At 41.8% G+C, this 25513-nt stretch overlaps 1 protein-coding gene across 18 annotated transcripts in view; it reads right to left on the bottom strand.

Moving 5' to 3' along the window:
- Positions 1-23785, bottom strand: part of BRSK2 (BR serine/threonine kinase 2) — a 532635-nt gene extending 508850 nt beyond the window's left edge. For 13 of the 18 annotated variants that reach the window (XM_077321456.1, XM_077321462.1, XM_077321458.1 and 10 more), the window contains exon 1: positions 23310-23785. In XM_077321456.1, coding sequence (XP_077177571.1) covers positions 23310-23403 — 94 coding nt within the window. In that variant the 5' untranslated portion in view covers positions 23404-23785. The remainder of the gene's footprint in view (positions 1-23309) is intronic. The other 5 variants (XM_077321470.1, XM_077321472.1, XM_077321474.1 and 2 more) reach the window with 3 other exon arrangements.
- Positions 23786-25513: the final 1728 nt, after the last annotated feature.

Genomic DNA, 25513 nt, shown 5'->3' with positions numbered 1-25513 from the left:
AAGGCCCCAGTGCTTCCTGCTCTGGTTATATTATTTTAAAATGTTTATTGTTTTTATATTTTCACATTACTATTCTAAACTGGATGTTATTTGTTGTTGGCCCATGAACGTGATGGGGGTTTCATAGAGTGAATTTCCCTTCATTAATGAGCCATCTCTGAAGTGCTCTGGCCATTTCAAACACTGCCACTGCCACCCCACCCCTCCTACCATGCAATCTTCAGAGTTCTTTTGACCTTCTGAGTGCTATAGCACTAAACCAACCACATGCCAACAAAGGGTTGGAGGGGGAGCTGCTTTGTGGGGAAAACTATGGATATTTTAAACAGCATACCACTGATTCAGAAGCAGTAGAAAAGAGAAGAAAGAAGTTGCTCTCAGAACAGGTCTGTCTAAAATGACAGGAAAAAATCCATTAGCAACCACTTACTAAAATGGAATACAAAGGCAATTTGAAAAGCCTTTGTCTTGATGCTTTTAGCAACCAGCTCTTCATAATCTCTTTTTGCATGCCTAATTATTGACTGATATTCCTTTTGCCAAAGCCTGTGGCCCTTCTTGGTTTATTCATTGGGGCAAACCTTCCACTTTTTTAAAGAAGCTGCAAAGGAAATCTGAGTCATCTTCATAACCTTAAACAGCAAAAGAACTGTTCAATTATTTAAATATATATATTAAAGGTGACAATAAGATGAATACTTTCTTTTTCTGTCACTATTCAAATTAAGTTAATTTATTTTCAGCAAGTATTTCTCTCATGCCTGCATACATAATCACCATCAGCTATTAAAACATTTGGCCTAGATCTTTAGAAGGAACCAAAGAGTACTTTGCAGGCTTTTGGAGGAGGAGTCAAATGCGACAGTGGCACAAACACACATTTCTGCATATTTTGTGTATCTGAGAAAATTCAAAATTAGGGTAAATCAGTCAAATAACAAATGTCCTCCCAAGACAGGCTGGTCCACATGCTTTGTCAAGACAAAGGAAAACATTAAGGTCCAATTCTTATTTTATTTAACAGTTTCCTTTTTTCTTAAAGCAATGTTACCAAAGTAGGGGACACTTTTTTCATTTGAATGGAGTCACATATAGTAGCATCTACTATTTACCATGGGGAAATTCCTCTTTTTTAAAAGCCTTCACGTAGAACCCTTTCAACAACTTGGGAGATATATCTGCAATGCATGGTGTAGGAAAATCTATTTCTCCACCTGTTCTTATATGCATAATATTAAGTACCTGGGAGATAAGATTTCTCACACTATATCTGCACTTTGTAGTTAATGAGAATACATTTCCTGAAAAGAGACTTAAATTAGAGACCTCTGAAGACATCTACAACACCTTTGTGAACTGTTACACTCAACAGGACTCTCATACTCACAAACCTTTTTGCTGGTATGCTTTTTTTTTTACTAGACTGTTCTACTATCTTCAGGAATATTTAAAAATAGAACACAAAGCAACTGAGAAAGGCTTATTCTGAACACAAAGGAAATGAGAAGCTGATTTACGTGTGTTTTAAATTTCTAACAAACTAACAGTCAAAAAGTCCAACAAATAAATTTCACTCCACTTTTTCACAAATTCCTGAATTTTAATTCAACCATTTTTTGTAACTATCCTCTTGTGGCACAGAGGGGTAAGCAGCAGAAATGCTGTCTGAAGTTGTATGTCCATGAGGTTGGGAATTCGATCCCAGCAGCACAACTACACAGCAGCAGTGACTTCATAGGAACAGAATGGTGTTCCAGGGGTTTGGGGCAGGGGGAGGGAGGCTATTTGCAGAACTAAAGAAACTAAAGAAACTAAAAACTAACTCTGTTGGAGCAAGAGTCACATCCAATAGCCCTCACCATCAAAAGGAGCAAAGGTTTAGGACACTCTTGTCACTGTGTGAGGGCAATGATCAAAGGCTTCTAGTTTGCAAACGAACCCCTTCCTATTACTAAACTTCAAAAGACTGAAAAAGAGAGCAGGTGTGTGGTGCTGACTGCTTCCTACCAGGGCAAATGTCAGGAAGGCCACGTTATCGCAGTTGTTCAGGTATGAGAGGAAAGGAGGAAGAGAAACCAGAAAAACCATATGCACAAAAAATTAGAGAGGCGTTTTCCATGTTTTAAAAAAGAAAGCACTTCAGGGGTTATGAGATTATGCAAAATGGAGGAAAATCTACATTTCAAAGAATCGACTATCACACATAATGAAAGGGAGTTGAGTGAACATCAAGCTAGTGCTGTTGTAGTCATGGCTGAGAGACATTTCCATTATAATTTTCCATTTAGCTCATTATAGCTTCTCTGGGAAGCTGGGCAAAGAAAAAAAAATTATCTTTTGGAATTTAAACTCTCGTATCTCTTCCCAATCCAAAGGCAGGTTTTGCTGTGGAATATTAAGAGAAATTGGAATGGTGGTAAAATTCACTACTACTTCTCCAATCTAATGTGTCCCGTAGCAGATTATTCCAGTTGGATAATATTAAAAATACCGCCTTCCAAATTGAGTTCCTTTTAACCATCATTTCATACATTCTTGAAGAAATATTTCTGCTTCTGCTCTTCATCTCTAATCTGACAACTCCATGCTATTAAAACAAACATATCCAAGAGCTTGACTTGGCAATAATCTAACATTTATTTATTTATCCCCCTCTGTAGACAGACTTGGGCATATTACAGACTTGAGGCATATTATCCTCTGCAAAGAGACTTGGGGCATAATACAGCACATTAGAATGCTGGTTAAAATACAATAAAAACAGTAAAAGCAATACATGTCCCATATTATCCTGTTTTTCAGCCATTTGTTCAGTGGTGGAATGATCTGGAGAGGGAAGGAGGGAGACCCATAAGATTTATTGGCTTGTTCTGGCCTCAACCATAAGCCTGGTGGAATAGTGCTGTTTTACAGGCCCTGCAGAACTTAAGTAATTCCATCAGGATCCAGGTCTCATCTGGTAATTGATTCCACCAAGCTGGAGCCAAGTCTGAAAAAGTCCTGGCTCTGGTTGAGGCCAACCAAAGGATGGGTGGAGGAAAGAAGAGGGGGCATTACTGCTGAGCCAGCCTTCTTTTTCCAAGCACTTCTACATATCTTGGGAGAGCTGGTAGTTCCCCTTGGGATGCCTCAGATTGGTTTGGTTCTGCTTCCTCCTAGACAGGTACTGCCTTTCATGGGAAATAGCCCCTGGCCTGGCTCTGGCCCATCAGACATCCTGGTGGCTATCATTGTCAATCCACCCCTGCTTAAAGTTGAATATAGACTCAAAAATTATTCCCTTCAGTTTCAAGGTTATTCCTGTTTAGAATTGTCTTTGACCTGGAAACTGCAGCTGGTACAAAATGTGGCTGCGAGGGTCCTCACCAGGACATCTTGGAGGGCTCATATTCAGCCAATGCTGTGGCAGCTATATTGGCTACCAGTCTGCTTCTGGATCAAGTTCAAGGTTTTGGTTTTGACCTTTAATGCTATACAAGCCTGGGTCCCACCTATCTGAGGCACCACTTACTTGCTTATGCCCCGCACAGGGCACTTCGCTCTGCGAGTATGAGTATGAATTTGCTGGTTGTCCCAGGTTCCCAAGACATTCCCCTGGCCTCGACCAGGTCCAGGGCTTTTTTGGCCTTGGCCCCAACCTGGTGGAATGAGCTCCTAGAAGAGCTAAGGACCCTAACGGCGTCCACCACAAGTTGTTGAATGCATGAGACCCTCCTTTCTTCCTCCCAGGGTCCCCGAGCAGATGCAATTATTATTACCTGCCACTCCCAAGCAGGATCGTGGCAGGTTACAGATGTCTAGTTAAAACTCCCATTAAAACCCTATTAAAATAGCCTTTGGTAAAAAGGCAGCTGCATTTGCACTCCATTTTGTTGGTAATCCCTGGTCTTAAATGTGTTCGCCTGATCTCAATCTGGTGGAATGAATTGCCTGTTGAAATCCAGGCCCTGACAGAGTTATCAAAGTTCTGCAGAACCTGCAAAACAGCCTTCTTCTACCAGGCATATGATTGAGGCCATGGCTATCTGAAAATTATATGGGCCTCCTTCCTTCTCCTTGAATCCCCCTCCCACATACATATACCTATTTTAGACCATTTGCATTCTGGTTAGTTTGGTGAAGTATATTTAAGAGAATGTGGGGAGGGTACAGGTTTTAATTATGTTTTTATCATTGTAAACCACCCCAAACCCACTTCCATGGAGGGACAGTATATAAATTAATTAATTAGTTGTTACTAATGGGGGGAAAAAACCCTTTGCTCCAGAGCAAATCTGGTCCAACCAAAGGCTGGAAATCATAGGTCTAAAACCAATATATCTGGAATCAACTTTAATGGCAAAGCACAGTATATGGACATATGAATTCAATGGCACTATCAAAAAGAAACAATAACAAATATTTACGACATGAGTCCCTTATTTTGCTATCCTCATTTCAGAACACCTTTGCTCAATCCTTCCCTCCCATTGCTACAGTCACTGCTTCAGTGCAATGGTATGGACTGTGAAAGTCAGAAGATCTTCTCAAGCCTACCCAGTGTTGCCAGAGTCCACCTAGCCACTTGATGCAACAAGAGTTATGCAGTGCCCTGCCTATTTCTGCCTGACACTACAGCCATACGTCTTGTATAGTATACTGCTTACTGTGTGCCTAAGAGAATGAACTGATTTGGAAATCCTCTAGTTTAAAGCTCATTTTAGCTACAAACTGACAGCCGTAAGCAAACAGCTCTCTCAAGGCCAATCCTCCATCTACAACAATATGGGAATAATAAGGCAACAATAGCAATAATACTGGTGCATCTTACATAGTTGCAGTAAGAATTATAGCGATAGTGAATGTGAAACACTTTAAAACACTGAAGGCACTATATAAATGTCAAATCTTATTAGTATGATGATACAGCAGGAATGGGACAATACACAGCACAATGTTAGTGTCTCACATTACCACTGCCTTCTAAAATGTCTACTTCCACCCACCCCTCAACAGCTGGGGATTCACCTGCAATTTCCTCAGAAACAAAAGCAAGAGGTATGACTTTTCAACCTTTGACAGTCAATATTTCAAAGCAGTCATTACTGTTCCACCATCTCCTTTTGTGAATCTGGAATGTTTGCTTAAAATCCTAAGACTTTGAGATGGGAAGACCATAAGCTCTAGTCTGTTCCCAGCTGCTGTGAATCACCACTGGTTTAAAGGGAGTCAGGATGAAAGTTCCAGATTATATGGCCCAGTTTCTTATAGTAGTTTCAAAATCAGGCTTCCCACATTAAAAGAAAAATCCCATTTTCAGCAGCTGGGATCTGCAAAGCACAAAGCTGCATAGCTCATGGCCATGCCCTTTCTAGCTATACAAATGTCTGTGTTTAGCTGGGCTGCAGCATGTGTCCCTGCCAAGTGTGAATATAATACTAAGCTTTGTCTTTGTGTGACCGTAATTACGTATACATGCCTGGGGGCCACACAAAGATCCTATTATTCCTCAGTGGCTTTCTTCAGGAAAGGCATGCTTGTGTATCAGTGTATTTAAATGACAGCGCAAGGGAAACACAAGATGATCTCCTCTCTTCCTTCCAGCATTCTGAATGGTAGGATTTCTCTTTGTAAACACTGATTCTTGCTTCCAGTGCTCTGCTCCAGCAATCTGTGACAGATGAAAATCCAGTCTGAGAGATCAGTTAGGGAATCCCACAGTGTCAAGGGGACTCCCACTGGGTTTCCCATCACATGCCTCTCCAGGCATTTGTGTAACAGCATTGACAAATTAAGGTGTAGTGCATGTGGAAAGATGCCAGGATGTTTCTTCTTATCTTGATAGTAGCTGTGTAGCAACGTCACACAGAATAAACCCCCCCAGTGGGGCAACAAACAGTGAAGGCGTATAATACATCATTCCCAACAAGATCCAAATCCTACACATTTATTCATGTTCAGTTCCAGAGCTTCCTTGGAATGTGAAAACAACAAATGTGGTTTCAACTTACAAGCATTTGTAGCAAGTGCCACTTTTCAACTCTCATCAGGATCTAGAAACTTTGTCAGCATAGGCAACAGTAAGTTGGCACTGCTCCCAGCCTATTAGCAATGCATCATAAAATGAGTGGCCAAGGAAGAAAGTGCTGCTGCAACCTCTCATGGTGGCCATAGGAATATGCAATCAGCAAGCATTTAAAAAGATCTCTGGGCACTTTCACACATGCTAAATAATGCAGTTTCATTCTATTTCAGCGATGGTTTGCAAGTGGATTTTGCCATTTCTCACAGTGAAATCCAGTAGCAAAGTGCACTGAAAGTGGATTGAAAGTACATTATTTAGTGTGTGTGTGTGTGTGTGTGTGTGTGTGTGTGTGAAAGCACTCTGTTTCTCTTACTGCATTAATAGAAAAGCTTAGATATGTTATTTATTTAAAATATCTCTATCCAACCCTTCTCTAAGAACCCATGGATCCAAAGCATTTCTAACCTGCTCCTTTTCAAGACCTTGGGAAGGATACCAATGACTAAAACAGCTACCTAGCCCAGCAAAAGTCTTTAAATGCTATGGACTTTAAAAAGTTCACAATAGCTTAATCTCAGCTCGTGCAAGCATGGCCCAGTTTACATCTCTACACTATAACTCTCCAACTTGGACTTCAGTGGCTCCCCAGAAAAACTAAATCCAGTTATGCATTAGCCACGGTGAACATCACTATGTATGTCTTGACAACACAATCAACACTGAATGTAGTGATGTTAAGCTAAAATTTGCAATAGAACTGAAGTTATCTTCTGAAGTAATATGCTGATGAGGAAAGTTATGTTAAGTACATTTGTCATTGATCCTTTCAGGTATTAAGCAATTGGGAAGACCATTTTAAACATGATTTGTTTACATTTCAATTAGATGTATCTTTATTTTTGTCTCCTGCATATCTAACAGCACTAGAGCATGGGCAACAAGGACCACAGGATACAGAAGGACAAATCACAGAAAAGGACTGGAGCTAGGAACAGCAAGGTCAAGCTGAGCTGAATCTGCACTTACTTTGTTTATTCCATTGTCAATCCTGTTGAATTCAGATCTGGGTCTTCCTCATTACTTTCCCCTGACTTGAAATAGAAAGTGTTCTGCACTTGATTCAGGGAGCTAAGAGGGGGGAGGGTTTTATTTCTCCTCTTTTGACTGCTGGTGGAGAAGCCTAGTGCTGTACAAGGCTCTTTCTCTAATGAGCCGGGGGTGGGGGGAAGGGAGCCGAGCAGTCAGCCAGGCAACAGGAGAAGCCTCTCAAAGAATGAGGCAAATCTCTGCTGTTTATGGAGCACAGTTACTTTAAAACAGATTTGTCTTTCTTAATGAGCTGGGGATCGGGGGGGGGGGGAGAATGAGCAGCCAGCCAGCAGCAGGAGCCTCTCAGAGAATGGGGCTGCTGGTTCTGGAGCACAGTCACATTAAAACAGATTCCAGAGGGAAACAAAGAGAAAAAATAAATCTCAGGAGGAAAGTTTTGGAATCACTTTTTCAAATATCGAGAGTTATATCCACTCCAGGATATTGCGGGGGAAGTGTGATCCTGATCAATCATGCTTGTTGCAGATGAAAAATTTAAATCATAGAATCATAGAGTTGGAAGGGGCCATACAGACCATCTAGTCCAACCCCCTGCTCAATGCAGGATCAGCCCTAAGCATCTTAAAGCATCCAAGAAAAGTGTGTATCCAACCTTTGCTTGAAGACTGCCAGTGAGGGGGAGCTCATCACCTATTCCACTGCTGAACTACTCTGACTGTGAATTTTTTCTTCCTGATATCTAGCCTATATCGTTGTACTTGTAATCGCCCAAAATCAAAACAGAAATCACATTCTGTGTAGACAGCAGGGACTGAATTGACCTGGGATTGCAATAAAAGCTCAGTACAGACTCAGCCCAGGTTGAGTTGCTAACCTTCAGGTAGACGCAGGACATATCCCCAAAGTACAATGGATCTCTAGGTTAGAGATCAGTTCTATTGGAGCAAATGGCTGCTGTGAAGTGTGGGCTCTATGACATTATAGCCTACTGAAGTCCCTACCCCCAACCCTGCCCTCCACAGACTGTAGCTCCAATCTCCAAGAATGTCCCAACCCAGATTTGGTAAAACCACAAGCAGACAGACAGACAGAGAAGATACAAAATGTCAAATACTAGAAAGTACTAAAGTAGTATATAGGCAAGGTCATAATGTGGCCATTAACCCAATTTATAGCCAGGTCAACAGAAACAAATGTAAGACTCTTGGAGGACTGTTACAGCCTTCTGCATGCAGTTCTGTGTGACTAGCCACAGCAGGCAGAGAAAAAGAGATTTAAAAGCTTCTTGCTTCTTTTCTCACACTCTCCTGACATCATCCCTATCCGAGTCTATTCAACTTTATAAACAAGTACTCTTATTTGTTAACTTTTCTAATTTTGGATATTCTTTCAAATCATTCGGACTAATGATGCTGTCCAGTTTACACTTGTGACTTTATTAATAATACAAAATACTCTTGCACTGTTTTCCTAGGTTATTATTTAGACATGCAATGGTTTATATAAGCACAGCCAGTTTGTCGATAACAGAATCAAAATTTGGGCCCCAGGAGCACCTTACTCTACACATGTCAACAAATTGATTCTGCTCTCTCTTAAAAACTATACATTTCACACATTCACAATATTTTTTAAAAGTGGGGACAAAGTAGATTACACAGGAGCCTGCTCCTGTGAAAGTAAATACATCTTTCCATCCGCTCTCTGATCTTGTCATTGACTTAAACAGACAGAAAGGAGCAAGGACAGTGCTACAGAACTCTGATGGTATCAACAGATTCAAGCTCTTCTTCCCTAAGCCTTTAATATTACCTCTGCTCCAAGAGGCAGTAAGCATATAAGGAGCTCAGTGTGATTCTCCCCACCCCCTCTCCCTTCGGGAAGAAAGCAGACTTTAGAATAATGAATCTGGCACAGTGCACTACTTTCTGGTTCAATGAGGTGACAATGTCCTAAGGTGAAAAATGGAACCGTGCAACAAATGGGAGAGGAAACAAAGAAAGAGAGAGATTGTCCAAGGGCCAGTTGTGCATACTGTGGGCAAATTATTCAGTAAAGTGGACCACAAATATATACATAATATGTATATGAATATGTATAACGGGCCACAAAATGGCAGTGAGTATACAGAGGCAGAAATTGTAGGGGCATGGGAGGCCACAATGGGCTAACCACAGCCCATTCTTTAGGGGGAAGACATCTGCTATTAAACAGAAATAAAGCAACAGGGCTAGAAGCCATGGGCTGATGATGAGTAGCGGGCAGGACAGACCACAGCCGCTCCAGCGATCAGTGATGACAACCGAACAGCTCTATTTCAGTTGGATACAAGAATGCAATGCTCCAACAGAAAATACTTGAGGATCATGTACTCATTCTCTTTAAATCAAAACTTCAGATAGCAGGAGTTAGGAATCGTTTAGTTCTTTAAAGTCTTGATGTCTGCCCAATGAAACATCATTCAGAAAACTTTTTAGGGGCAGATATTGGCTCTGTCACTGCCTAGATGACACTTTAACCATGATCTGGAACTGCTTAATCTATAAGGCACTCAGCAATGATTTAAATCAACCAGATAAATAACTGGCTTCATGAGGGCTTTGCATATGCACATCCATATGCCCTTGTATCATACCAGTGAAACAGACACAAAAACACACATTCATTTTTTATTCCTACGAAAGCTTGTGCTGCAAAACTGTAGCGTTACAAATGACCAGTGCCTCAGGAGATAGCGCGGCTGTTGGTGATAAATTGTGCAGGCAGCCAGAAGCATGTTTACTGAATAGATGTTTGCAAAACACCTTTCCAGTAATTTCTAAAAACTTAAATAAAAACTGAGATACTGAGATACTTAATTGAAAATACAATCACGCCTCCAGCCCAGTAGACAATTTAAATGAAAGATACAACCAAGGAAAGGTGAAATAATCAGCTTGATTGGGAGCTTTTTTTTAATAGTCACCAGCCCAGTTTCTCTCTGAAATATCAAAATCTTTGATTACCGTAATTAATAGCCATAATTCCTTCCCATACCAGGAACCATTTTTGTTTGTCACAGGTTCCATTATGAATCCGGTCGCTAACTACTGCTATTTACCTCTGTTCTGTATGAACAATGTGGCAAACACTGCACTGTCTACATTGTTATTTGCTGATTCATAATGGAAAATGCTCCATTAAAGGATCTCCAGTATAAAGTCTCTAATGTCTTTTAGAGGCAAATACAGAGAGCCCTTTCAGGAGACCACAGCCAAGTAGTTTGTGAATCCATTTCCCAAAAATATAGTTCAGACTGGGATTCCAGTATGAGTTGATTCTATTGTTCACCTATCAAGTATACTTAAAAAAAATATCTGTCATGAATGTGCCCAAATTAGCTGGAAATTCCAGATTCATTCATGGTACCCTTAGTACAGAAGAGATTTCCACTCCTAGAGTGTCAAGATTCCCCTTTCTAAACACAGTTTTTAAAAATTTCCTTTCCTGTCTGTAGTCCCAAAAGGGTTCATCAAAGTGATTTTTGCCCCATGTGGCACTCACTTTCATAAGCAGCTTCTACATGACATTATGTTTATACAGGTTACAACTCATGGGGCTCCTAAACCTTTCAGCTAGAGCAAAAGAACAACCCTTTGCTCTGGTTCAAAGAAGAACTATGGAACAGCTGCCAGCATCACATCCATGTGGATGCTGTCAATCAGAGGAGAGAGGCAGAGATAAACTCCAAATCCTCTCCTCCTTTTAGTTCAAAGCCAGCTTGATATAGTGGTGGCTTCTAATCTGGCATGCCGGGTTTGATTCTGCGCTCCCCCACATGCAACCAGGTGGGTGACCTTCGGCTCACTACAGCACTGATTAGGCTGTTCCAACCGAGCAGTGATATCAGGGGTCTCTCAGCCTCACCTCCCCCACAGGGTGTCTGTTGTGGGGAGAGGAAAGGCAAGGCGACTGTAAGCCGCTTTGAGACTCCTACAGATAAAGAAAAGTGGCATATAAGAACCAACTCTTCTTCTTTTAATTCTTTTAATGATCCCACCCCCCACCCCTGCTAACCATAGCAGGGAAAGAGAGGAATGCTTGGATGTGAGGGAGCCCATCATGATTGTGATTGGTTAGCATTTCTGTACAGAAGAGTGAGGGTGGCAGCAAGGACAACAGTGAGTAGACAGGGATGGGACATACAAATCCTATCCTATGTACCTCGACTTTACTTACTGCTACTTTCACAAGAGTTATCCCTTTCTGCAAACCATCTTGATATCTTTTCTTCTATAAATTGACAAAAGCAGAACACATATCAACCAGAAAAAGTATATGTGTATTGAGGATGATAATCCTAAAGCAGAGGATCACTTCAAGAATAGGCCTTCCTATATTGATTTGATTATAAATCATTGGCTTGTGATTTTAACATTTTAAATAACTGGTACGTGATTTAACTCTAGTGGTGTGATTTGGCAGTTTTATTTATTTTTCCTTTCTATTTATTCCTAATCTCCAATTTACTATAGAAGAAATTAATGGTTGTGCCTAGCCCAAGAGTTATTAATCATATATGTGTTTCTTAGAATTAGTCTCAAGTGCGACTTATCTACTTTCAAGAATCTGACCCATTCTTAAAGATTGGGATGTGTTTCATTAAGTCTATACTTTTTCATGAAGTTAGAGGCCCTCCCATTTAAAATTTTTGTTTAACCCCCCCCCACACACACACACACACCTCAATTCCCAGGGCTCCACCAAGTTGGATCATATTTACACGCATTTCCAACTGGTTTGGCGCAGTCAGATTTGACAGACTCATTCACTTACTGGAGGGGGAAGACCAAATCCAGGGTTTCCAGTTTTCTTTTTAACTTGTCTTTAATGTAAAAGCTGCTCATCTGTTTGGTGGGCACATGTGCACACAGCCAACTGCTACGATAAAGACTTTTGAGTTTGGGCTGCTTCATAGAATCCAAATGAAAAGCAAAGAAATTATCAATTGGAGCTATATCAAGCAAGAAGCCAATAATGAAGAAGCATTCAATTCAACAGCAAATAGAACTGCTCCAGAATCAGGCTGCACAGAAGAAGGAAAATACTACATACATTCATATTACAAATAATTTTGAGGAAATCACCATCTGGTTCCCAATGTTCCATGTAAGGAACGATATAAATTCATTCAGGAAATTATTTGGAATCATGAGTCACTTTGCTGGGGGGAAAATGCACCATGAATCTTTTAGGACAGAAATATGTAGTCTTGTTTGATCCAAACAATCAGCAAAAGGAATCAACCATGCATATTCTCATTTAGTTCAGAACAACTTAATGAGAAGCTGACATCCCCTGGTTGTCAATTCACAACAGAATGGACTATGCAAAACACTGATATCTACAACATTGCTAGCGGATATTAGTCACTATCATGAAGGAAGAAGAAATCCACTTGAAACTAATATATGCTTAATTAGCTGCATTTGTATTTCATGCAAAGGAAAATTCCAAACCTCTAGGAGTATCTTTGTTCAGGACAACAGTTGGCCTATACCAATAGTACATGTGCATCACATTTTTATCCCTGCACATAGTTATCTACTTATTTCTCCTTCTCGCATGCTTGTAATTTCCACTGGGGCCTCAAGGGCTTGAAATGAAAACAACACAGGCTGAAATGGAACCTAATCAAACAAGTCACTTGAACTGTTGATGCTGAAGCTCCAAAGCCTTCTTTAGTTGCAAAAGGAAATGGGATATCCAACAATTGCCCATGTAGATGGCAGGCAGTACAAAACCACTGGATTGGCCATACCGAATACTAAAAAATTGAACTTCTACCCTGGCTTGACAAACAGAATCATCATCTTCTGCCAGCTGCACAGTCTCCCGGATGTAGCTTTACCAACTCAAGCTTCCAGTTCTAGCAACTGACCTCATAGACTTTGGGCTGGAGTGCACAATACCTCCAAGCTTAAGCACCATCTGGACTTTCTGATGGTCAGCAGAATGTATTCTCAGTTCTACTACTGTTGATACATCATACAATCACCCTCTGCTTATGTAACTAATGACATCACCGCCTCTTTTTTCAATACAGGAAGCAATGCAAAATTATATCTCCTGGGAATTTCTTGGATCAATTTCATTACATTTCTCTCCAACTTCTGTTTTTTGTTTTAGTCCTCCATTCCCTGAATTGCAAGCTCATTTCCCTTTGGTTTGTTACATAATCCCAGTACTGTCCTGATAACAACATTTTACCACATCAATCTGTTCCATTTACAAAAATGATCACACAGCCATTAGATTTCAAAGGAATCTGCACCATTTTGGATTGCAATAGAATGTGTAATTTTAAAAAACTGTGTAATGCATTTAGGATCATCATTTAGGATGTAATGTAAAACATTTAGGATCATCATTTTAAAGAGAAAATACTCACTGCAGCTGATAAAGATGACAATATGAAAATGAAAAACATTGTGCACAGGCACAATTGATTCTTTCAATGAAATTCTAAATCTTCCCAATCATGTTCAGAAATCAGCCTCAGACTACACCCGAGGCAATACTCACCCACCGAAAGAAAGTAGAACATGATTCGGAAGCCATTAAGCAAAAAAGCACAGCTTCAGCAAGCATCAAAATGTAGCTCTAGCACATCAAGACCACACTTACCCTAGAACCTAACAGAAGCTGGATTGGGCAGACTGCATCAGAAAATAATTCTGTCAGGTACTCATGTACCCAGCCAGTTAAGGTAATGATGCAGGGGAGTATATCGTTAGTAGGCATTTAAGTAGGCATTTAAACGACACAAGAGAGCAGGACTTTTCAGGGTTATCAGGTTAAGAAGGGCTAGTAGTGGAGCATCACCCCTTCCCTAGACTGAGACCAATCTCCAAGGGGGGTGGGAACATCCAAGTGGAATCTTCTGGGAACATCAGCAGAGATTCTCCATATCCCAGGAGGAAACATTTCCCACACAGCATATCATGTTGATAAATGTTTTAATGTGTTTATACCCCCTATTCATCCTAATGTACAATATTCTCAACAGTGATGAAATCAAATTGCATTCCTACTTCAAGTTACCAATGGAACATTATAATGTGGGACTTAGATTGCATGAAACTACCATCTGACAAAGGGTGCTTGGACTCTTGAAAGCTTATAGCCCCCAAATCCTATTTAAGGTGCTATTGAACTCAAGTCTAGTGTTCTACAGTCAGTAATTGTGGATCACCTTGCCATCTCATGAGTTCATGATAGCTGGGTATCTTAAAGCGAAGCATGAGCTTATTGCTCTTAGCTAGAGTGTAACAATATAGAAAAGCAGTCTTAACAATGTAAAAACAGTATATGTAGAATTCCTGTTCTGTAACCCTGGTGATGCCTGAGATTTAGGTATATAAATAGCAATATAATCCCACTCATCTGACAATGTAGCAATGTAGGGGGGAAAGCAAGCTGTCCTTTCAGAGTAGCCAGTTTGTTCTCAAGAAAGCTGGGAATTTTACTGTTTTGAACTGCAGTCATTTTCTTCTCATATCTCTTAGTGCTTGGAGCTTTGAGTCCTGAGGATTTTATACCAATTTGACCTGAGCATACCTGAACATTCCTAAACTTAAAGCTCAAAATATAATTTCATACATGGAAAATATCCAGTGTCTGAAACTCCCTGCTGCATTTGTACCACCAAATCACATAAAACAAACCAATAAAACAGTCAATCACAAGAGAACTGAACTTAAGCCTCACAGATCAGTCTCAAAATCTTTGCTCAGTTTATGCACTCAGTTTCTCAGACCAGGAATCTTTTGTCAAACTCACCTCTTCTTCTTTCACAGCTGGAATCAGAAGGGTGTTGCAAAGAACAGGCACAGCCTGAATTTCTGAACTCCCACTTCTACTGTATCAGCCAAGATCCAGACCTTTCCCAGTGAAATCCACTTGCTCAGAACAAACGTGGAGGAACACTGGAAACTGTACATTCTGGAACAACTTATATCCCACCATTCCAAAAGCTCAAAGAGTAACATGCTGCCCTTCAGAGAAAACTCAACAATTTAATTCAAAATGTTAATGACTTTACATTTTGGGTGAGCAGATAGGTCAAAGAAGTACATGTGATTTATTGCTAAGCCCTATTTTTGTATGGGGAGTCATACAAAGGATCGCCCCAGCTGTTTCAAAAATTCAATCATATATAAATATGCACCCACTATTCTATACAAAAGAAGAAAGAAGAAAGGTCCAAAATAATGCTGATAATTGCTTAATGTAATGGGTTCTGCCTAATTCTACAGAAAACCCAAAAAAGCAAAGTCTGTCACATACCTGAAAATTTACCAGATCTCCTGCACTCACATTTCAAACTCTGGTTTTGAAGGACAAATGATGGCTGTACCATTTGTGATTAGGTTGGTCACATGACGGAATACTTATCTCCATTAAAAAATTATCTCCTCAAAGAAAATTACATTAACTTGCAGGCAGGCAGTTGGGCTAGTGATGACACTTACACATTATTTATATTGGCAAACAGGCCACAGCTTTATTAATTAACATCAATAATGTGTTGGCTAACAAGGGGCAGGAGCCTAAACTTCTCCTGGATCATCCGACCTTTAAGGTGCTCTAATGGGCCCTGGGTATCTTGTACCATACCCGCACTGTGCCATGGGATCCCTTGCCATAGAGTCTGCCTATCTTAAGGTAGCTGGAATGCTTCAGGAGGCGTGGACCTCCCTCAGCCCATTCCAGTCAACCTAGAATCATAGAATTACAGAATCATACAGGACATCTAGTCCAACCCCCTGCTCAATGCAGGATCAACCCAAAGCATCCTAAAGCATCCAAGAAAAGTGTGTATCCAACCTTTGCTTGAAGACTGCCAGTGAGGGGGAGCTCACCACCTCCTTAGGCAGCCTATTCCACTGCCGAACTACTCTGACTGTGAATTTTTTTTTCCTGATATCTAGCCTGACCTTGAACCTGATCTTGAACGCTTTAGACCTATCCGTACAGGTTGGCCACCCTCAAAGCTGCTGCCTCTTCCCGGGGCTCCCCAATCGAGGAAGTACCATCACTCTCCCTTTTCTCCATTCCTACCTGTTTAGGCTCCTTTTCCTTGTCCCCCGCCAGCTGTGACAAGTCAATCAAGAGTTGCATAAAATTCCCAACACAATGTAGACTCCCAAATAACAGTAACCATGAAAAACCCAGAACACAGGGTGGGAGCGCAGGATGCTGCTTGCCGACCCGCTGGGGAGAAAAGATGCCACCTGCAAACACGTGGCGCTATATAAGTGCCATGCCTTGTTCCTCCCCCTCCCAGTTTCTGACATGGCACCTCTGTGCTGCCATGCCCAGCCCTGCTGGGGAACACATCTTAAGCGCACCATCCCCTTCTGCTCCTGCCAAACTGCTTCATTAATGGCGGCCATGGTAAGTCACGGCCACGCTTAACTGAGGGAAGAGAGCTGCCGCACGTGCACATTTGTGCCCACCAGCGGGATGCAAACGTGCATGCACAGCAGCTCCATGCATGTGCGATATTTCCACGCATGTGCGTTTTCGCCCGCCGGAGTGCCAGCAGCCACGTCTCTCTATTCCCCCCCCCCTGCACCGAGAAGTTCGCCATGCCACGAGTGAATCAGCCGCCAAAGCGGCTGATTCACTCAAGGCCCAGGGAGCTTCTGTGTGTGTGGGGGGGGGAGGATGGCGCAGCCACCAGCACCGTTGATGGGCATTGCACCCTTTGGGGGCATTTTGGGGCACCCCTCTAGGGCACTGCACCCTTTTGGGGATCCACTCCAAAATATTATGAAATCTCCCAGCCAGGCGTTAGCAATCTCAGCCTTGGCCAGCTCTGGGACATTTCCTCAGGCTTGTCCAAAATTCTGTAAAGGTGAAGCTAAGCCTGACCCCCCCATCCTTGTCATCTACTCTCCCTTTGTTGGAGATCTGCCCTCTTGCCTCCCCATCATCATTTTGCTTGCAGGAAGGAGAGCTGTGCCAGGCATGGCGGTTTTACTGGCTTTGGCAGCTGTAGCAGCACTGGTAGGTAGGGACAGAATTAGGGAACTTCTATCCCAGTCCACTAATATGGCAGTTGCAGCTCTCCCTGGCCTGGCAGCCTACCCTCCCATCTTCTGCACTTCTCTTGGCAAATGGACAGTCCCCTCCCACTACCAGCCACTCTGTCATTGGGCACAGACAACCATGTGGGAAACCTAACTTCCCCATGTGGGAAACGCTGGCAGGGGCTCATGGGAATTATAGTCCATGGACATCTGGAGGGCCGCAGTTTGACTACCCCTGATTTAGAGCTTGGAATGTTAGATATATGAAGATTTACATGAAGCCTGAAAACATACTGGAAAATTCCTGTAAAAACAGTTCAGAAAAGGTGTAATGTGACCTCTTCTGACTGACCGAGCACAGCCACATTTTACATTAGAATACTTTTCAAAGGTAGTCCCATGCAGAGTACACTATCACAGTCAAAAACAAAGGCTACCATAGCATGTACCAAGGAAGCCACATTCTCCTCCTTCAGAAGGAGATAGCTAGAAAGAAACTCCTACCTGAGCATGACATAGCAAAGTACTCCCTCATTACTGATATTCTTTAGGGAAGTATAGCCCCCATCCTGGGTTCTCTGAACCATTTAAAAGTTATTCATAATATATGTTATGCCACCTTTTCACCCAATTTAAAATCCCCAAAGCAGGGGATAATACAAACATAAACAAAGAATACATATAAACAGGAAGTAGGCAGCAGACAATGATAGAAGGAAGCAGATAAACCTTCCAGGCAGATTCTATAATGTTAATGACAAAATGCCTTTTTGTATGGCTTCTGCTGCCTACCACAAATGTCCAGTTTATTATACTTGAACTTCAGTTCATTAATCTAGTCCATCACTACCTCCAGATACAATTCAGGGACCTTACTAAGATCAGAAATATATATTTATTATTATTTATTTAGGTAATTTCATTGTCACCTATCCACAAAACTGCTCTGAAGTGCCATTTCTGGACACTTTGTAATTTTCAAATGCATCCCCAATCAGAGCACATGAGAGTAAAGTAGCCTGGATGTATGATCAGATGACAGATAACTATGGATTGCCCATGCTTTCTGAGGAACAGCTATAGCTGGCATTTCAGCCAAAGCTGACAAAATGCATTACATACTATGGAAGGGACCTGAGCCTCCAACCAGGATCCAGAAGTATCACCAAGATACGACTCTTCTCCTTCAGAGAAAGTACAACCCCCTCCATAACTGGCTAATTCCTCAGTCCAAGAGAAGCTTTTCATTAACTAACAGTACCTCAGTCTTGTCTGGACTATGCTTCAGTTTATTGGCTATCATGAACATAGTGAGTGATGAGATTTTGCTCCAAAACCTCTCATAACTAGTCAAAGTGGGTTAATGTAGATGCTAAATAGCATAAGATGGATCCCTGAAGAACTCCAAAGGAAAAAAAAATCTATGGAGCAGAACAGTTATCTCTGTGCACAATCTTTATCATTCCTGACAGAAAGAAATGGAACCACCACAAAGCAGAATTGTGCTATTCCCAGCCCAACCAAGCAGTACATAAGGATGCTGTGATCTCAGAAGCCACGCAAAGAATCAAGAGGGTCATGTTCCTCCTGTCAATCCTCCATCAATATTTATTTTAACTAAAGCAGTTTTCATTCATAGCCAAGCATGAAACCAGTCCAATATAGGTGTAGAATGATACAGATACAGAATGTGATGCTCAAAGTATTTGTTTTATTTTGCTTCACTTTTGCTCTGACAACCCTGTTAAGTAGGATGAAGTCCCACAGGATTTGCTTCTAAGTAACTGATTATAAAATCAGGATTATGCTCACTAGACTGTTTTTGAAAACGCCAGCAAAATTTATACAGTTTTTTTAAAAAATCAAACAAAGCAAACATAGCCAGTTAGTAAGGAAAGTCCTAAATTAACCGTCTGTATCCCAGTTAACAAACAGTTGCAAAAGCAGCTCACTCATATATTCCAAGTGGTTTCATGTAGATGCTAAATAGCATAAGATGGATCCCAGAAGAACTCCAAAGGAAAAGTCTACAGAGCAGAAAAGTTGGAGTGGTCTAAAACTTCAATCCTATGACATGCTAGTGCTGCAGAAATTCTTAGGATGGAGCACTTGCAAGCAAAACATTACAAATGGCATGGCATTAAATTGGCTTCATAGACAGACATGGTATTTTAAATCTTCAGGATTGAGAGCTCCAAATATAATATTAGCAAAATAAAAAGAAATCCTAAACAACACATTCTTAGGTGTCATTGATTTTTTTCTAAGAAAGAGGTTATGCAGATTTCACGCAGAACATCACACACAGCAAATTAAGGAGGGTTCCATGTAATTTGAATAATAAAATTGAATTTTTGTGCTTTTGTCATCACATCTGATCTGTTATCTAAGCATAAATGTTTCCTGTTGTGCTGCTGCAAACACAAAATCACATTCTTTTTGTTCATTACTGTTAATTACAGTGCAAACCTGCTATAATTAACTCTGCTACAGTGTAACTCAATGAAAAGTATATAAGCTCCTCATTGATATGCAATTTGTTGTTGTCAGCATTTTCAAAGATGTTTCTCCACAATATAATTTTACAAGTATAAACATTAGATCATTGCTGTGCTTTATGTATTTTCTGCCTCTTACCACTCCCCACTGGATGCATATTCCATCGATTCAGTTTTAGGAAACAATAGTAAAGCCCCCTTGAACTCAGTCTTACACAATAACAAAGGGGCAATTGTCTTACAACTGCAGTCCAATTTAATCACACATGCATAGAATTCTTACACTGCATTATTGAGAATTTCTTCTGCCTCTTGGCCACTCCCTAAATTATGGAAAGGTTGCATGCAAACGTTTTGCACTTTTCTGCTCTGGGCAACCTCTGCTTGCTTTTAAAACCAGGAGGCCATAATCCTGCTTTTGTGACATCAATCATTTTCAGCCAGCCGGATGTGCCAGCTCTGGAGGCTCCTCAGGACAAGCTTTGCTTCTCCTGCTTTGAATAAGAATCAGCACTGCCACTACCCAGCCCTTTGAAATGCATCCTGAGTCTGTTTTGCCAGGTCAGTTTTGCATACCCAGGACCAGATGTCACCAGTTTCCACTGATAGGACAGACACAGCATCTGGACTTCTTTGCTGAAAGCAGCGGGGTCTTGTCTGCAAACATTCCTAGTTTTGCAGTCATGGAGAAAATTACCATTTAAAACTATGTGGAGGTTGAAGCAAACTGTTCAAAGTTCAGACCGTAAGCACCCTAACCATTCCTTTTTATGGGACCAGTTGGAAACCCAGCTCATACCTTCCTAATATTCCCTTCAGTATTCAAACCGATCTCATATTTTTCAGGAGAGCAGGTGATCACCCCTAAGAGAGTTATCTAATGATTCATTCAGCTGGCAATAAGGAAGTACCTCAATACAGTAATATTTGGGGACCTAAGCTTTTATTTTTCTCCTTAAGGGGAAGGGAGGGGGGCAATTGTGATACACTCCAAAGAGCTAGGGATAATAGACTTTTGCTTCTTGTTACATTTGGCCAAATTATCTTTTTCAGTGGCCACAAGGAGCTTCCATTCCGCCTCTTGTTTTCATGTAATGCTATGGTTTAAAAATTTTCAGTAATGCTTAATTTACAGTAGGCCTGCAAAACTTTACTACATGAAGCACAGCAAAGTCAGGCAACTTCCAACCAATAAATTTTCATTCCCCCCCCCCCAAGCCAAAACTTTACCATCTCCCTTCTGAGAAACATGCAGTGACACTCAGAAGCACAGTTTGACTCTGAATATTTCTTTCTCAAATCTGAATAGGATTTAAAACACCCGTGTAGGTCTCTCCAAATTATTTTGTGTGTATGTGGTGGCAGGGGGAAATTTCCTATCCTACTTTTTTGGCATTTAGACTTCAACTGTTAAGCATTGTATGTACATCCACATGTACATGAATAGAAAGAACAGGCCCAACTAAAATTTCTGATCATCAACAACAGTCTTTGCTTCCATTCCTTGCTTTCAAGAGCTACAAAACCCGACAGCAGAAACTGTGAACACTCCCCCACACCACCACACACACACACACTGTCTAATCACTTAGGAATAAAATAGGAAGATTACCAAGGGAGGCGGAGGGGAATTGCAGCTCACCCTTAAGGAGGACACTGCCATGCTGGAGCTAAAGGTTGCTTGCAATCCAATGTACTCTTGCTTGGCTATCAGTCATGGGACTTACTTTGAAACAACTATGCAGAGGATCAGTGTGAAATACTGCAAGTGTTACTGAATGTGTAAGAATGGAAAATATTATTTCTTTGGCAAATTTGTTGTGCTCAGGGTGAGAAACTGTAATGACCCTGGAGGGACACATGATAGGGATAAGACTTTATTGGAGGGGGGGGGGCTTTTGCATGGTCGTCAGTGAATAGTATTCTGCAAGAGATCATCTCTGAATACAGCATAGTTTTTTTATTATTGGCGCACCAAGATACTGCAATCATTGTGGAGAGACTTGGGTTTTCCTTGGCTGCTTATTCATGCTGAAGTATATTTTACCTACCTACATACGTCTGTAGTGAACCAGGTTAGCAAGAGGAAGGTTGCTCTTTGGTTTTGTTTTTTAATTCAGCATTGTGAAAGATTAAGCTGAAAAGATGCATTAAACTGCTGCAATATGGGGGGAATGAGGTTAAAAAATTAAAGCCACTCTCTGATTTAAAGCAAAGTCATTCTCATAACGACAGGCGGTTGCTATGGGGTTTGAGGAGGAGAATGAGAAAGAATTGGGGTGGGTGGGTAGGGGGCTTCGTAATCAATCATCACGGAAAAGCTTAGCCCCTTTCAGAGAAAGATCTGGATTTCAACTCAGTCCCTAAGAAAATTGCAGGGACTGCAGAGTTGCTGCCATGCAGGGCAGCAAGAAAACAGGCAGAACAGAGGCAGCAGCTGGGGATGGAAACGCCTATTAAATCCCTTCGACAACAGATGGGCAAAGCTCGTCTGTCTTAAAAAAAAGAAAGCAAAACACAATGCACCATGTTTTATTGTCCCATCATAATGAACAATACTTAACACCCACAGGCCCTGGAGAAGATCTATTGGCTTGACACAAGATGTGTACCAAACCTGGAAAGAGTCAAGTCCATTCCTGGGGTCTCCCAGTGAAATGGGTAGTCAGACAAGAATGAATGTCCACAGGAGCTGTTACCGAAAGGGGGAATAAGAACCAGGAAACCAGTGGCAATTGGACATTTTTTTTTGCAAAGCTTGCTTCTTTGCTGTTTCTGCTGCTCTGCCCTTGAAGCGAAGCTACCGAGCCAGGCAACCTGCAAGCCCAAATCCTGAATACATTGAAGAGAATCTAATTATGTCACGTAGGGCAAAAGCACCTGCTCCCTGCTAATGCCTTGCTCTACATCCCCTTTCTTCTTATATTTCTTGCCATTGTTCCTTTCAGGCGACAGCAACAACAAAACCTCCCGGTACCTGAGGGCAGGACAGGGAATCTTAAATCACCAGTCAAAATTAGATTAATAGGAATGGGCAGAGCCAGAACAAGCTTTCGGGTTCTAAAAGATTTTTCTTTTGATGACTTTTGCAGTTTTCACGATGCCAAGGAGGCTTTTCAGATAACCACAGAAGACAGTCATTGATTGCACTGAATATCATCTCTCCCCCCACCCCCAACAACTGCACCTTAAGGACTACACCCTTTTCAATCATGATGTCATAAAACATTGCTGGTAACTCCCAGCCGCCTCCTCCTCCTCCTCCTCTTCACTCTGCACTATGTGCCTCTCAATTCAATGGCTTTCTACTGTTGTTGGATTTTTTTTTAAAGAAGGAAATTAAAGTGGTGCACTGAATCAAAGCAAAATTCACCAGCGGCGGAGCATCCTTCCTTCCTCTCCCCCCCTCACCACTCAGTCAGCCCCTCCCCACATGCACTTTGACTGTCATCAGAACACCACCCCTTTCCGAGAGTGATGCACACAAAGCAATCGGGGCTTGTTAAAACAAGATTTAATTTGGGTGAAAAAGAGACCGAAGCCACCTTCAACAATCCATTATCACACACCACAGTGAAAGGGAGGGAAGCCCAGAAAGCCCAAGGTTCTCCCCTCCCCGTAAACCAGCAACGGCCACTTTATCACTGCGATTGTTACTGCTGCTACAGCAAAAGAACCAACCTGTCTGTCCTTTGCCCAAGGTTTTCTCCAGGCGGTAGGGTCCAACATATTGTGCATGCTGAGCTCCGCTGCCTTCTTTGACCGTTGATGTCATTTCTACCTGGCTCTGTAATTCTGCGAGGTTATGCTTGTGTTGTGGCTGGGGAATCTGTGGGCTCTTTCCCACTGCAGTTCTTTAAATTCCCACTTTGCCGCTGTGCAAGCAAAGCGCTCACTCTGTCTGTCTCTCTGTCTCTCTCTCTTCCGACTCTTTTGCTGATCTTAGTCCACTTGGCTGAAGATTCACTCTTCCTCTCTTTCCCACCCCCTCTGGCTGCCTAGGAAGCTGATGCCCAGGAGCGGCTCTTAGCCAGTGTTTCGTGAGAGGGGGAATTTAAGATCCAAGCATCAGAAGCATGGTGCTGGTCATCAGCACTCTGCACGCTTTAGTTCTCTTTAGGAGCTGTTCAGGGAGAGCTGGAGCTGGAGCGGCGGAAGAGCTGGGGCCCACCGCTCAGACTGACATGAGAGGCAGCCAATCCCTGACAGCACCTCAGCCTGCCTCTCCCCCGCCCCCATCCATTACCTTTTCTTTTTCATCAGCATCAGCAGCAATTGCTGCCTCTGACCACTACAGAGCATCATAACCAATAGCAACAGCAATGAAACTACAAGGGGGTTAGTCTCCTGTTAAGGTCAATAGTTAATCAGAATCCAAAAAGTCTGTCCTGCTTTAAACTTTACAGGCATAGGTACATGAAACAAGAACTACAGAGTCTGCTGCATCAGCCACAGCAAGGCAGCCAGGATGCTGCAGTTCATCTGCTCAGATCTATACTGAAAATAATGTTGACACTGTGGCATAAAAATGAGAAAAGGCAGGAAAGCCAACTTGTGTAGTAAGATTAGTGGGAAGAAAGCCCTGAAAGGAGCATAATAGCCAAACTAGTGGAAGCTGTTCAGTGGGAAGGGTTGCCTCTCACTTAGGTGTCAAGATAAAGAAGCAAATGACCTTGAAATGAACAAATCACACACGTGCACATGTGCATGTGTAACACTCAGCTAAGAATTTAATGAGCCAGGAAGGGGTTATGTTAAGTGAAAAGTAAAAATGTCTTGTTCTCTTTTAATTATTGCAAGATTCATTCCAGGTTCTGCCCCACAAAACCCACAAACTGAGGTTATCCATGCACATAACACCACCACCACCATAAAAGATACCTCAGTCTGTAGTCACAAGATAGGAATATCTAACCTATTACCTTCCTTTGGCAAGATCTAACAAAAAGTAATGGGCCCATAAACCATGTGACTGAATGCAGGTGTTGTAATGTAAGTATGAAGTGGGGTAGCTAAGGGGACCTGAAGTGGGGAGCTGGGAATAGGAAGGGGGCACCAATACCTTCCTCCATCCATGCTTTTCTCCCTGAACTGCCTATTCATTATTACTTTGCTTCAGACGGTGCTTCCACTACCACCACCACCATCATACCTCATTAGATAGCCTTGCTTATCTAATGTTTTTATAGCAGAGATTAATTAATGAAATTGTAAGTTTGAGTACTATCTGTTCTCATAGCAGTTGGACATAACTGTATAATTCAATGGCAGTCTTATGTAGTTAGCCAAATAGTTCACTGAAATTGCTTGGGTGTTTTAAAGGTTTTTTTTAATATATATATTTCTTATATTTGTTTGCTGCACTCTTGGCACCGGGAGCTCTTGGTGGCTCACAACAAAATTAATGCAAGATTTCAGATACAATATAAAACTAAGAACCCCCATGTTCACACAATCCCCTAACCCCCCCCCCCCCAGCTGCCTGCCGGCAACCGGCCACCCAAGAAGAAATGGTGGTCTGAGGAAGAGTGCTTGCACTCAAAAGCTCACACCCTGAATAAATCTTTGCCGGTCTTAAAGGTGCTACTGGACCCTGATTTTATGGTGACACTAGGAGCAAAGCCCGTTGTATCCAAGAACACAACGGGCACTAGAGCTTGGCAGTGGGAAGAGGAAGGGGAGGAGTTGTTCAGTCTTTAAGGGCATGGGATTGAATGTGTGTGTTGTGTGGGAGGTTATGGTGGCATGGTGGCAAATGAGGGCATGGGTGTGGAGAGCGAGACGGTAGAGCGACACAGTTCTTGGGGCCTTTGGAGCTCCAGAATAAATTTCAGGCCCTTGCAGAGGAGATGCAAGTGTCAGCGAGGGAAGAGGTCCCAAAACAA

This window comes from Paroedura picta, chromosome 2 (genome assembly GCF_049243985.1).
Source record: "Paroedura picta isolate Pp20150507F chromosome 2, Ppicta_v3.0, whole genome shotgun sequence".
In the NCBI taxonomy this organism is placed as follows: Eukaryota; Metazoa; Chordata; class Lepidosauria; order Squamata; family Gekkonidae; genus Paroedura; species Paroedura picta.
This window is presented reverse-complemented; position numbering and strand designations above follow the sequence as displayed.